Genomic DNA, 14,754 nt, shown 5'->3' with positions numbered 1-14,754 from the left:
CCCTGCATCCCAGGAATGAATCCCACTTGATCATGGTGAATAATCCTTTTTATATGCTGTTGAATTCGATTTGCTAGTATCTTATTGAGAATTTTTGCATCCATATTCATCAGGGATATTGGCCTGTAGTTCTCTTTTTTTACTGGGTCTCTGTCTGGTTTAGGAATCAAAGTAATACTGGCTTCATAGAATGAGTCTGGAAGTTTTCCTTCCCTTTCTATTTCTTGGAATAGCTTGAGAAGGATAGGTATTATCTCTGCTTTAAATGTCTGGTAGAACTCCCCTGGGAAGCCATCTGGTCCTGGACTCTTATTTGTTGGGAGATTTTTGATAACCGATTCAATTTCTTTGCTGGTTATGGGTCTGTTCAAGCTTTCTATTTCCTCCTGATTGAGTTTTGGAAGAGTGTGGGTGTTTAGGAATTTGTCCATTTCTTCAAGGTTGTCCAATTTGTTGGCATATAATTTTTCATAGTATTCCCTGATAATTGTTTGTATCTCTGAGGGATTGGTTGTAATATTTCCATTTTCATTCATGATTTTATCTATTTGGGTCATCTCCCTTTTCTTTTTGAGAAGCCTGGCTAGAGGTTTGTCAATTTTGTTTATTTTTTCAAAAAACCAACTCTTGGTTTCGTTGATCTGCTCTACAGTTTTTTTAGATTCTATATTATTTATTTCTGCTCTGATCTTTATGATTTCTCTTCTTCTGCTGGGTTTAGGCTGCCTTTGCTGTTCTGCTTCTATTTCCTTTAGGTGTGCTGTTAGATTTTGTATTTGGGATTTTTCTTGTTTCTTGAGATAGGCCTGGATTGCAATGTATTTTCCTCTCAGGACTGCCTTCGCTGCGTCCCAAAGCGTTTGGATTGTTGTATTTTCATTTTCGTTTGTTTCCATATATTTTTTAATTTCTTCTCTAATTGCCTGGTTGACCCACTCATTCGTTAGTAGGGTGTTCTTTAACCTCCATGCTTTTGGAGGTTTTCCAGACTTTTTCCTGTGGTTGATTTCAAGCTTCATAGCATTGTGGTCTGAAAGTATGCATGGTATAATTTCAATTCTTGTAAACTTATGAAGGGCTGTTTTGTGACCCAGTATATGATCTATCTTGGAGAATGTTCCATGTGCACTCGAGAAGAAAGTATATTCTGTTGCTTTGGGATGCAGAGTTCTAAATATATCTGTCAAGTCCATCTGATCCAATGTATCATTCAGGGCCCTTGTTTCTTTATTGACTGTGTGTCTAGATGATCTATCCATTTCTGTAAGTGGGGTGTTAAAGTCCCCTGCAATGACCACATTCTTATCAATAAGGTTGCTTATGTTTATGAGTAACTGTTTTATATATCTGGGGGCTCCGGTATTTGGCGCATAGACATTTATAATTGTTAGCTCTTCCTGATGGATAGACCCTGTAATTATTATATAATGCCCTTCTTCATCTCTTGTTACAGCCTTTAATTTAAAGTCTAGTTTGTCTGATATAAGTATGGCTACTCCAGCTTTCTTTTGGCTTCCAGTAGCATGATAAATAGTTCTCCATCCCCTCACTCTCAATCTAAAGGTGTCCTCAGATCTCAAATGAGTCTCTTGTAGACAGCAAATAGATGGGTCTTGTTTTTTTATCCATTCTGATACCCTATGTCTTTTGGTTGGTGCATTTAATCCATTTACATTCAGTGTTATTATAGAAAGATACGGGTTTAGAGTCATTGTGATGTCTGTATGTTTTATGCTTGTAGTGATGTCTCTGGTACTTTGTCTCACAGGATCCCCCTTAGGATCTCTTGTAGGGCTGGTTTTGTGGTGACAAATTCCTTCAGTTTTTGTTTGTTTGGGAAGACCTTTATCTCTCCTTCTATTCTAAATGACAGACTTGCTGGATAAAGGATTCTCGGCTGCATATTTTTTCTGTTTAGCACACTGAAGATATCGTGCCAAGCCTTTCTGGCCTGCCAAGTTTCAAAGGAGAGATCAGTCACGAGTCTTATAGGTCTCCCTTTATATGTGAGGGCACGTTTATCCCTTGCTGCTTTCAGAATTTTCTCTTTATCCTTGTATTTTGCCAGTTTCACTATGATATGTCGTGCAGAAGATCGATTCAAGTTACGTCTGAAGGGAGTTCTCTGTGCCTCTTGGATTTCAATGCCTTTTTCCTTCCCCAGTTCAGGGAAGTTCTCAGCTATAATTTCTTCAAGTACCCCTTCAGCACCTTTCCCTCTCTCTTCCTCCTCTGGGATACCAATTATGCGTATATTATTTCTTTTTAGTGTATCACTTAGTTCTCTAATTTTCCCCTCATACTCCTGGATTTTTTTTATCTCTCTTTCTTTCAGCTTCCTCTTTCTCCATAACTTTATCTTCTAGTTCACCTATTCTCTCCTCTGCCTCTTCAATCTGAGCCGTCGTGGTTTCCATTTTGTTTTGCATTTCGTTTAAAGCGTTTTTCAGCTCCTCGTGACTGTGCCTTAGTCCCTTGATCTCTGTAGCAAGAGATTCTCTGCTGTCCTGTATACTGTTTTCAAGCCCAGCGATTAATTTTATGACTATTATTCTAAATTCACTTTCTGTTATATTATTTAAATCCTTTTTGATCAGTTCATTAGCTGTTGTTATTTCCTGGAGATTCTTCTGAGGGGAATTCTTCCGTTTGGTCATTTTGGATAGTCCCTGGAGCGGTGAGGACCTGCAGGGCACTTCCCCCGTGCTGTGGTGTATAACTGGAGTTGGTGGGCGGGGCCGCAGTCCGACCTGATGTCTGCCCCCAGCCCACCGCTGGGGCCACAGTCAGACTGGTGTGTGCCTTCTCTTCCCCTCTCCTAGGGGCGGGATTCACTGTGGGGTGGTGTGGCCCGTCTGGTCTACTTGCACACTGCCAGGCTTGTGGTGCTGGGGAGCTGGCGTATTAGCTGGGGTGGTTAGGCAAGGTGCACGGGGGCGGGAGGGGCAGGCTTAGCTCGCTTCTCCTTAGGTGATCCACTTCAGGAGGCGCCCTGTGGCAGCGGGAGGGAGTCAGATCCACTGCCGGAGGTTTGGCTCCGCAGAAGCACAGAGTTGGGTGTTTGCGCGGAGCGAGCAAGTTCCCTGGCAGGAACTGGTTCTCTTTGGGATTTTGGCTGGGGGATGGGCGGGGAAGATGGTGCTGGCGAGAGCCTTTGTTCCCCGCCAAGCTGAGCTCTGCCGTCCGGGGGCTCAGCAGCTCTCCCTCCCTTTGTCCTCCAGCCTTCCTGCTTTCTGAGCAGAGCTGTTAACTTCTGACCTCCCAGACGCTAAGTCGAGCTTGCTGTCAGAACACAGTCCGTCCGGCCCCTCCGCTTTTGCCAGCCCGACTCGGGGGCTCTGCTTGGCTGGCGAGCCGCCCCTCCGCCCCGGCTCCCTCCCGCCAGTCCGTGGAGCGCGCACCGCCTCGCCGCCCTTCCTACCCTCTTCCGTGGGCCTCTCGTCTGCGCTTGGCTCCGGAGACTCCGTTCTGCTAATCCTCTGGCGGTTTTCTGGGTTATTTAGGCAGGTATAGGTGGAATCTAAGTGATCAGCAGGACGCGCGGTGAGCCCAGCGTCCTCCTACGCCGCCATCTTCCGGAACTCCTCCAAAAGCTTTTTTAAAACAGGGTCCAAATTGTGAAAGACCTGTACTCTGGAAACCGTAAAACACTGATGAAAGAAATTGAAGGTGACGGAAAGAAAGAGAAAGACATCCGATGCTCACAGATGGGAAGAAGACATATTTTTAAAGTGTCTACACTACCCAAAGCCATCGACAGATGTCATGCAATCCCTGTCAACATACCAACAGCATTTGGCACAGAGCTAGACAAACAATCCTAAACGTTGTATAGAACCACAAAAGACCTTGAATGGCCAAAGCAATATTGAAAACGAGGAAACCTGGAGGTATCACAATCTCAGCTTTCAAGTTGTATTCCAAAGCTGTAGTAATCCAAACAGTATGGTTGGTACTGGCGTACAAAATAGCCTCATAGCTCAGTGGACTAGAACCGCAAACCCAGACATAAATCCACCAGTGTATGGTCAGTTCATCTTCCACAAACAGGAAAGACTATCCAGTGCGGAAAAGGCAGTCTCTTCACCAAATGGTGTTGGGTAAACCGGACAAGCCACATTCCAAAGAATGAACCTGGGCCAATTTCTGTACCATACACACAAATAACCTCAAAATGAATTACAGACCTACGTGTGATACTTGAAACCATAAAAAAAAATCCTTGAAGAGAGCACGGGCCGTCATTTCTCTGACTTTGGCTGTAGCCACATTTTACTAGTTATGCCTCTTGAGCCAAGGGAAATAAAGCAAGAATAAAGTTTGGGGACTACATTAACCTACATAGCTTTTGCACAGTGAAGGAAACCTTCAAAACTGAAAGGCATCCTCTGGGATGGGAGAACATATTTGCAAATGTTTTGCAAATCCAGTAAAGCGTTAGTATCCATAAAGGATAAAAAATTGATACGAGTAAGTATCCTCCCCTCCAAAAAAGCCCAGTTTAAAAATGAGCAGAAGACATAACCAGACATTTTTCCAAAGACAATATACATATGGTCAACAGACACATGAAAAAATGCTCCCCAAAAGAACAACGAGATATCACGTCACACCTGTCAGAATGACTACACTCCAAGACACAAGAAGCAGGTGTTTGCGAGGATGTGGAGACAAAGGAAACCTCTTGCACTGTTGGTGAAAATGCAAATGCGGCCCATGTGGAAAACAGTATGGAGGTTTCTCAAAAAATTAATAACAGAACTCTCCTATGATCCAGTAACTACTGGATACTACCCAAGATAATACAAAAACACGAATTCCATGGGACACATGCACCTCTGTGTTTATTGCAGCATTATTTCCAATAGCCAGTGCAAGCGTCCATGGACAAATGAGTGAAAGAAGGAGAAGTCCTATATGTATGTATGTGTGTGGATATGTATACACACACACACACATACACACACACTCACACACACACACTGGAATATTACTCAACCATGAAACAATGAAATCTTGCCATTTCAATGCCCTGGATGGAGACTGAGAGTAGTATGTTAAGGAAAATCAGGGAAAGGCAAATACCATGTGATGCTAATCATGAGCACTTAAGAAACAAGAAAAGTGCAAAGGGAAAGAATAAGGGAGAGACAAACCAAGAAATAGGCTCTTAACTGCCGAGAACAAATGGTTCCCAGAGAGGAGTTTAGTGGTGTGAGGGCTGAAAGAGGTGATGGGGATAAAGGAGTGCCCTTGTCATGATGAGCATGGGGTGAGTATGGAGTTGGTGAATCACTATATTAATAAACTAATATAACACTTGATGCTATTATTACTGTAATTAAAATAAAACTTAATGTAAAAAACCAGAGGCCAACTTTTAATGATACCAAGAATCGTGGTTTAATATACAGATAGGTGACCTATCCCTTAACTTTTTAAATTTTCTTTTAAAATAAATGAACATGTTTTTGTTGTATATTTTTGCTCTAAAGGCTTTCTGACAAACCTGGTCCTGATGATTCATGGCCTACATCATCTAGCCAAGTCTTACATTTTGGTACCAAGGTAAAGTTCTCTCCTGTGAAACTCACTTTCCTGCTCTGAATTGAGTTTTCTCCCTTATTTACTCTGAAAATTTAAGAGGAGGCTGTGTATCATTATTTTATGTGTGTCATGGAAAGTTAGCAAGAAAAAACCCACTTTACAGATACATGACGTGTTGAATGTTTTGCTTTGTTTTCTTTTCTTTTCTTTTGTTGTACTTTGGTAAATCCTACAGGTGGAGGCTGATAAAAGAATGGGCTGGAAAATATATAATGACCGTCAAATTATATTAGGAAAAGCTTTCCCATAGTGGAGGAAATGTGACATTTGGTTAAGGATAAGGATTCTTACTGTGATAGTAACATGACTGATAATACTCATGCCTAAATGAAACCTGATTGGGTCCAAGTATCTATTGTAGGTTGCCCCCCGCCCCGGGCAAGTTTTATTTTTGGTGAGATACAGGATTTTCCTTTGGTTCTATCCTTTGTTCTACATTTAGACTAAAATCATATTAGAAAATGTAGAAATTTAGGTGTTTACATTATTTCTCAACATTTACGTTACAGAAGTGTTCCCCTGTAGTTTTGAAATAACTCCATGAAGAGTAAGTTAAAATTGTGCATCTCCCCGAAGAATACGTATTTTGCTGAAAAGAGTAGCTCTATGAGCAGAGGCTCTTCACAGCCAAGTTGTCAAATTTCTAATTTCAGAAATGTTTCATACACTAGCTTTGAAAACTATCTCCTCCTAGTCCTTGTGTCCGATTCTAAAATTTAAAGTTTCAGACATCTGATACTTATTTAAATATTCACTTCAAAGCCCCTACATCATAAGCTACTGCAGGTTAGGAAACACACTTGTTTGACTCCTGGAGCTCCTAGAATGAAGTCTTGCTTGGAAGAAACAATGTCATAGTTTTTTAATGTGAATAAATGAGTAGGGAAATGGAATTCTGTAGAATGGAGTTTGAAAAGTAACAAAATACGCATGATATGTCACAATTAAATATGTGAATTTAAAAAGTCAGGCTTCAGTTTATATTCCGTTTTAGTGTTTAATACGTATAAACGCAAATGAATTCTATTGAGGAAATCAGGAATTACATAAGAAAGAAGGTTACAGTATATTTTTAGTATCCTCCCATTGTGAGCTTAGAATTGCAGAGAAAAAGTCCTCAGCCTTTGTTTGTTTAACCCCATCTGTGTCCCATTACCTACATCCTTTGAAGTTTCCCATTTCTTCCTAGAATTCTCATTCACAATTCTTTCTCCATAGTGAATGTTGACGTGTTAGGAACCTCTCTTTTTCTGTTCTTTTGTTAGTCTAGTAATAATTTATAGCTTTTAGGAAGGGATAGATGCCAGTAATTGAACAATTTATTTTATACTGAAAAAAATTAAATTCTTTATTACAGTACTTATAACCAGATAACTGTAGTGTGATAAGAGTCAGTATTATTAGGGATATACTGTGAATCAAAGCCTCTGTTTTACATATAGGATATATATATATATATATATATATATATATATATATAATCTTTCAAAGGTTTAAAAGAGACTATTGTTCATACTATATTCCCATCCTACTTATGTACCTGTTGAAAAATGTATGTTGTTTCCACTTATCTTATTTTGCTTACATTTCTGCTTTTCTTCCTTGTCTTAAGCTCATGCTTCATTGGTTGGTCATGTCTCATTTTTTTTTTCCTTTTTTCCTCTTCTCCCCCCATGCTTTTTAAGATATTTTTGATGTTTTTAAGTTTATTTATTTTGAAGCGCACGAGAGAGACAGAGTGCAAGCGGGGTAGGGTCAGAGACAGAGGGAGACACAGAATCCAAAGCAGGCTCCAGGCTCTGAGCTGTCAACACAGAGCTCAATGTGGGGTGGAAACCCACAAACCGTGAGATCATGACTCATGAGCTGAAGTTGGACGCTGAACTGGCTGAGCCACCTACGTGTTCCCACCACCATGCTCTTTTTTAATGGTTTACCCCTACCCTAATATTTCCTTGCAGAAAACATTTGTTTAGTGTCTGTTCTTTTAGTACATCACTTTCTGTCAACTCCATTGTCAACATATTGGTTATGGAATTCTACTGTCTGTGTGTGGTTTTCATCCATGACTCATTGCCCCACAAGGTTTATTATTCTTTTTTCTCTTTCTTGGAAGGAGCTGAGCTAAATGTTTTTGTAGTGTTTGTATTTCTCTTGGAAAGGGAGGGAGAGAGAGAGAGAATGAGCAAGTGCTAGTAGGGAGGGGCAGACAGAGAGGAAAGGAGGGAATTTCAAGCAGGTTCCACGCTGTCAGCACAGAGCCCGATGTGTGGGTTGAACCCCACTAACCTTGAGTTCATGACCTGAGCTGACATGAAAAGTTGGTCACTGGGGCGCCTGGGTGGCTCAGTCGGTTAAGCGTCCGACTTCAGCTCAGGTCACGATCTCACGGTCCGTGAGTTCGAGCCCCGCGTCGGGCTCTGGGCTGATGGCTCAGGGCCTGGAGCCTGCTTCTGAGGGAGCCTGTGTCTCCCTCTCTCTCTGCCCCTCCCCCGTTCATGCTTTGTCTCTCTCTGTCTCAAAAATAAATAAAAACATTTAAAAAAAAAATAAAAAAAAATAAATAAATAAATAAAAGAAAAGTTGGTCACTTAACTGAGTGAGCCACCCAGGCGTCCCAGAAGGAACTACATTTAAATAGTCATATTTGTCTTTAGTGTTTTGAGAAGCAGAAGCCACTTAAACTGTTTGCAATTCTAACTTACCAACATAAGATACTACTGAAGAGTACGTTTGTATATTTTCTCTTACAAGAGATAGTTCATGCTAGTCTAAATCATGCAAACACTTCACAAGATAACATATTTAAATTTCTTAGTGTTAGTTTTTTCAACATGCTTTCAATTACCTAGGGTTCATTGTTTATCTGAGGTTACTTTGGTAAAGTATTTACCCAATATTAATCAGTTATAGGTACGGCGAGTAACATTTGGGACTACTTATGAGATCTCTTTTAATCCTCACCACATAAGGAAATGGAGACTGGTAATAAATAGTTAACGGCATAACTGAGATGTGAATCTACATTTGAATGATTCCAAAGCCTGTGTTCCTTGTGTAATGGTGCTCATTTGGTAATGGTGAATATTACAATGATTTTATTGAATTGGATTCTTGTAATCCTTAAAGCTATTAATTCTTTTCTAGAATGTCCTGAAATCACGCATAGCAAAGCTATGCATTCCTCTTGGCAATTCATTAAAAACAGTAAGCTATTGGAAGACTTGTATTATTCACTAATTCTTGTCCATTCTTGTGTTATTCACTAATTTGAAGTTACAGATATTTTCATGTCCTCTTTACTTTGTTTTCTACTAAGTGAGACCAAAACGTGGTACTATGAAACCAAAAGATGGAACCTTATCTGAGGACAACAATCCTGATTCTGAAAATAAAAATATGGCTGAAACTCTTTCCAAACCACCAGTCAGAGTTTATGGCGATCCTGTTCCTGTTTTACCATCATCTAAATCTCTTCTGAAACCTTCTCTCAAGACGTTAGCTGTCCTTGGTCTTGCAAAGGTAAGTTGTTTCGTTTTATACTGCCCCCACCCCATACCATCCTCTTGCTCCTTATAATGATGAAAAGGATCTTAGGAAGAAACGGAAGTCCTCAAGATCATAATAGAAATCAGTGTAATGACAACAGAGAGGAAGGTACAGGATTGACATTTAGAAAGTTTGGTGGGAGTAGACAATTCTCGGGTATGCCTTTATGGAAGCAAAGAAGGAGAAGGCAGCTGGAAAGAATAGCTCAATGCATATGAGATGAGGAGGGGGGTGAAGGGGAAGAATTCATTTTAGAAGGGCGAGATGAACTTAAAGTATGAAGAGTTGAGAGAAAGGATCATAAAATCACAGCAGCAATAGTGGCATTAAGGCAGAGCAGATGCTCTTTAAATTATAAAATGTGGGAGGAAATATTTTAAGTGCAAATTAAGGGAAAAAAAGCCAGGTAACAACCAAAATAATGCTTAGACTTTTCCGAATGGCTTACACCTGATTTCTGTGAAGAACCGAAAGAAATTTTTGCCCTTCCCTTTCAGTTTAATAAAGGTGATATCCTAGATTTAGTTTAGCAAAACCTGTGTTTCTAAGGAATGCAGAGTGAAATCTGTTTTAGTCCATACCAGGTTGATTGCGAATTTTCACTTTTTGGCTATTGTCTTTCTTGGGGTTTCTAAGGTAACTTAGCGTGTGGTAAAATCTTGGTATATTTTAGGTATTTTTGAGAGAAAGAGAGGAAATAAACATTTATTCTTTTCATTAAATAAAATTTCTGGTGAGGTCAATAAGGTTCTTTATCTGTAAAATGAAAAACTAAATTTGAAGCTGCAACACTGAATTTGTTTTTTTGTTTTTTAGCTATTTATTTTGAGAGAGAGAGCAAGCAGGGTAGGGACAGGTAGAGAGGGGAGAGACGTAGAGAATCCCAAACAGGCTCTTCATTGTCAGCACAGAGCTCGACGCATAGCTCAGACTCACAAACCGGTTTGGGAGATGACGACCTGAGCCCAAATCAAGATGCTTAACTGCCTGAGCCACCCAGGTGCCACTTAATCTGCCACACTCTGAAAGAAAAAAATATATGAAATATGTTTTCTGCATTCTGATTTATCTTTTTTTAATTTTAAGTTTTCAACTGTTTATGTATTTTGAGAGAGAGAGAGTAAGACAGAGGCAGAGAGAGAGAGAGAGAGAGAGAGAGAGAGAGAATCCTAAGCAGGCTCTGTGCCGCTAGTGTCAAACCCGACACAGAGCTTGAATAACGAGCCAAAATCAAGTTGGACGCTTAACCAGCTGAGCCACCCAGGTGCCACTCTTTTTTTTTAATAGTATTTGCATAGAATAGACACATACACACATACCAAATGAATGAACTCAACATGTATAGATTTCTGTCTAATATGAACTCTGTCATGACAGAATCATAAGGCAGGAAAGGTTGCCAAGGGGGTATGCAAAATTCATTGTAGGAGGTGATTTTTACTTTTTTGAAGAGTTCCAACTATAGATACATTTTTAAAACAATATTTATTTATTTTTGAGAGAGATGGAGCATGAGCGGGGGAAGAGCAGAGAGAGAGGGAGACATAGAATCTGAAGCAGGCTTCAGGCTCTGAGCTGTCAGCACAGAGCCTGACACGCGGGGCTCGAGCTCAGGAACCATGAGATCGTGACCTGAGCTGAAGTCGGATGCTTAGCCGAATGAGTCCCCCAGGCACCCCAAGATACATTTTATATTATTCAGGGGAAACTTTAGTACTCATAGTTGTTCAATTTAGCATGTAAATTCTTTCATGTCTAAAACTGAGAAAGACTGCTGAGTTGATTTTTTTTTGGTCCCTATCTTCTTTCCTCCTGGGAATGTTCAGTCTTCCTTGATAATCAAACATGTATTGGAAGACTTTAAAATCTTCAAATTGGATGATCATAAATGTATTAGTTGCTTAATGCTAGATTCCTTCTTGGGTCCTTAACCACCTTCCTATATGGTGTAGACAGGAAATTAGAGTTCTTCATATGCTGTTCCCAGTGGAATAATAAAAGTATATGAAGTTTAAAATCGGTTTTTATATTTTTCTTAGAAATCGTGGTAGTCCTGGAAAATGCTCAAAATTCTGTAATCCTGTATTTCTCTTCTATACTTTAAGTCTTGTCCCTTAAGATTAACTTTTTTTATTCATTTTACTATTTTTTAAAATGTTGATTCTTGATAGAGAGTGAGGGAGCATATGAATCGCAAGCTGACTCCATGCTTCCTGTGGACCTGACGCAGGGCTTGATCCCACGGCCTTGGGATCATGACTTGAGCTGAAACTAAGAGTTGGATGTTCAACTGACTGAGCCACCCAGGCGTCCCAAGATTAATTTTTAAAAAGTAGTATTCTTATAAAATCCTGAATTAGTGTTTCACAGTTAAAACATTTTATGACTCTTAATGCCATTCATTACAGAAATGACTATTTGTGTATATTAGTAAAAGCATATTTTACATCCTTAAAACTACTGTTGGAATATGGAGTTGGAATCTTGAATCTCATGTTTTTTCCCCTGCTTTTGTGATTATATTATTTTTACTCCTTAGCAATATTTTTAGTGTTTGTTCATTTTTGAGACAGAGAAAGTGAGGGAGAAGGGGAGGGGTAGGGAGAGGGTACAGAGGGTCCAAAGCAGGCTCTGTGCTGACAGCAGAGAGACTGATGCGGAGCTCGAACTCATGAACCAAGAGCCAAACGTGAACGTGAGCCAAAGTCGGAGACTTAACTGACTGAGCCACCCAGGCTCCCCTCCCCTGTATTCATTATTATTTTTTATTTATTCTTTATTTTTATTATTTTACAATTTAGTGTCCAGTTAGGGAATACATAGTGTGTACAGTGTAGTCTTGGCTTCGGGAGTAGATTCCTCGAATTCATCACTTCCAGATAACCCCAGGGCTCATTCCAACATGTGCCCTCCTCAATGCCCACCATCCCTTTTTTCCACCCCCTTAACTCCCCACCCCCATCAACCCTCAGCTTGTTCTCTGTCTTTTAAGGGCGTCATATGGTTTGCCTCCCTCTAGGTATTTGTAACCATTGTTTTTCTTTCCCTTCCCCTATGGTCTTGTGTGAAGTTTTCAAATTCCACATATGAGTGAAAACATACAATATCTTTCTCTTGACCGACTTATTTCATTTAGCATTATACCTTCCAGTTGCTTCCACAGTGTTGCAAATGGCAAGATTCCATTCTTTCTCATGGCCAGGTCGTATTATTCCATTGTAGATAGACCACCACTTCTTCTTTAGCCATTCATCAGTTGATGGACATTTGGGCTCTTTCCATAATTTGGCGATTGTTGATAGAAATGCTATCAACTCTGGGGTACATGTGCGCCTACAAATCAGCACTCCTGTATCCTTTGGATAAATGCCTAATAGTGCTATTGCTGGGTTGTAGGGTAATTCTATTTTTAATTTTTTGAGGAACCTCCACACTGTTTTCCACAGTGGCTGCACCCATTTGCATTGCTACCAACAGTGTAAGAGGGTTCCCATTTCGCCACATCGTCGCCAACATCTGTTATTTCCAGAGTTGTGAATGTCACCACCGCACTCTGACTGATTGAGGTGTTATCCCAGTGGGGTTTGATTTGTATTTCCTGGATGATGCGTGATGTTGAGCATCTTTGCATGTGTCCGTTGGCCATCTGGATGTCTCCTTTGGAAAAGTGTCTGTTCACGTCCTCTGCCCCTTTCTTTGCTTACTTGGTTTTCGGGTGTTGAGTTTGGCAAGTTCTTTGTAGACTTTTTTATACTAACGCTTTATGTGATATGCCATTTGCAAATACATATCTTCTCCCATTCCGTCGGTTGCCTTTAAAGTTGTTGATTGTTGCCTTTGCTCTGTGGCAGCTTTGTATCTTGATGAGGTCCCAAAAGTTCACTTTTGCTTTTATTTCCCTTGCCTTTGCAGACATGTCAAGTAAGTAATTGCTGCAGCCAAGGTCAGAGAGGTGGTTGCCTGTTTTCTCCTCTAGGATTTTGATGGTTTCCTGTCTCACAGTTAGCTTTTTCATGCATTGGAGTTTATGTTTGTGTAAGGTGTAAGAAAGTGGTCCAGGTTCACTCTTGTGCATGTTGCTGTCCAGTTCTCCCAGTACCATTAGCTAAAGAGACTGTCTTTTTTGCATTGGTTCCTCTTTCCTGCTTTGTTGGAGCTTAGTTGGCCACACATCTGTGGGCCCATTTCTGGGTTCTCTATTCTATTCCATTGGCCTCTGTGCTTGTTTGGAGCTAATATGGTGCGTTTGAGGAGTCCAGCTTTGTAGTACAGGCTAAAGTCCGGGATTGTGATGCCTCCCCCACTCTGGTTTTCTTTTTCAACCTTACTTTGGTTGTTCTCGGTCTTTTGTGGTTCTCTCCAAAGTTTAGGATTGTTTGTTCTAGTTCTGTGAAGAATGCTGCTGTTATTTTGATTGGGATTGCATTGAATGTACAGATTGCTTTGAGTAGTATTGACATTTTAAAAATGTTTGTTCTTGCAACCCATGAGCATGGGATATTTTCCAGGTTCTTTGTGTGTTCTTCAGTTTCTTTCATAAGTTGTCTATAGTTTTCAGCATACAGATCTTTTACCTCTTTGGTTAGGTTTAATGCTAGATATTTTATGGTTTGGTGCAGTGGTAAATGGGATCGATTCCTTGATATCTCTTTCTAATGCTTCATGACTGGTGTATAGACATGCAACTGATTTGGGTGCATTGATTTTTATCCTGTAGCTTTGCTGAATGCATGTGTCGATTCTAGCAGTTTTGGGGGGAGGCTTTCAGGATGTCCACATAGAATATCGTGTCATCTGCCAACTGTGAATGTTTGACCTCTTCTTTGCCAACTTGGATGCCTTTTATTTCATTTTGTTGTGTGATGTCTGAGTCTAGGACTTCCAACATTATGTTAAGCAACAGTGGTGAGAGTAGAAATCTTTTCATGTTCCTGATCTCAGGGGAAAAGCTCTCAGTGTTTCTCCATGGAGGAGGCTTTAGCTGTGGGCCATTCATATGTGGCTTTTAGGGTTTGAAGGTCTATTCCTTCTATCTGATTTTCTTGAGGGTTGTATTAAGAAAGGGTACTGTATTTTGTCAAATGCGTTCCCTGCATCTATTGACAGGATCATATGGTTCTTATCCTTTCTTCTCTTCATGGGACGTGTCATGTTGATTGATTTGTGAATATTGAACCAGCCCTGCTGCCCAGGAATGAATCGCACTTGATCCGGGCGAATCATACTCTTAATATACCGTTGCATTACATTTGTTAGTATCTTGTTGAGAAGGTTTGCATCCATGTTCATCAGGGACATTGGCCTGTCATTCTGCTTTTTAGTGGGGTCTCTGTCTGCTTTGGAAATCAACGTAATGCTGGTTTCATAGAAGGGGTCCAGAAGCTTTCCTTCCATTTCTATTTTTTAGAACAGCTTGAGAATAAGAAGGATTAACTCTGCTTTAAAGGTCTGGGAGAATTCCCCTGGGATGCCATCCTGCCCAGGACTCTTATTTGTTGGGAGGTTTGTAATAACTGATTGAATGTCTTCAAGGGTTATGGGTCTGTTCACGTTTTCTATTTCTTCCCGTTTGGCTTTTGGTAGTGTGTGGGTATCTAG

The 14,754-nt window shown here is 40.3% G+C and overlaps 1 protein-coding gene across 1 annotated transcript in view; it reads left to right on the top strand.

The window, feature by feature from the left end:
• The window catches only part of LOC131495869 (ankyrin repeat domain-containing protein 26-like), a 168,276-nt gene that overhangs the window by 45,892 nt on the left and 107,630 nt on the right, over positions 1 to 14,754 (top strand). Inside the window, exon 7 of the mRNA XM_058701043.1 lies at positions 5,496 to 5,568. Within this exon, the coding sequence (XP_058557026.1) occupies positions 5,496 to 5,568 (73 nt within the window). The remainder of the gene's footprint in view (positions 1 to 5,495; positions 5,569 to 14,754) is intronic.

This window comes from Neofelis nebulosa, chromosome 15, assembly GCF_028018385.1.
Source record: "Neofelis nebulosa isolate mNeoNeb1 chromosome 15, mNeoNeb1.pri, whole genome shotgun sequence".
Lineage (NCBI taxonomy): Eukaryota > Metazoa > Chordata > Mammalia > Carnivora > Felidae > Neofelis > Neofelis nebulosa.
Note: the sequence above shows the minus strand (reverse complement) of the source record. Positions and strands in the feature narration are given on the sequence as shown.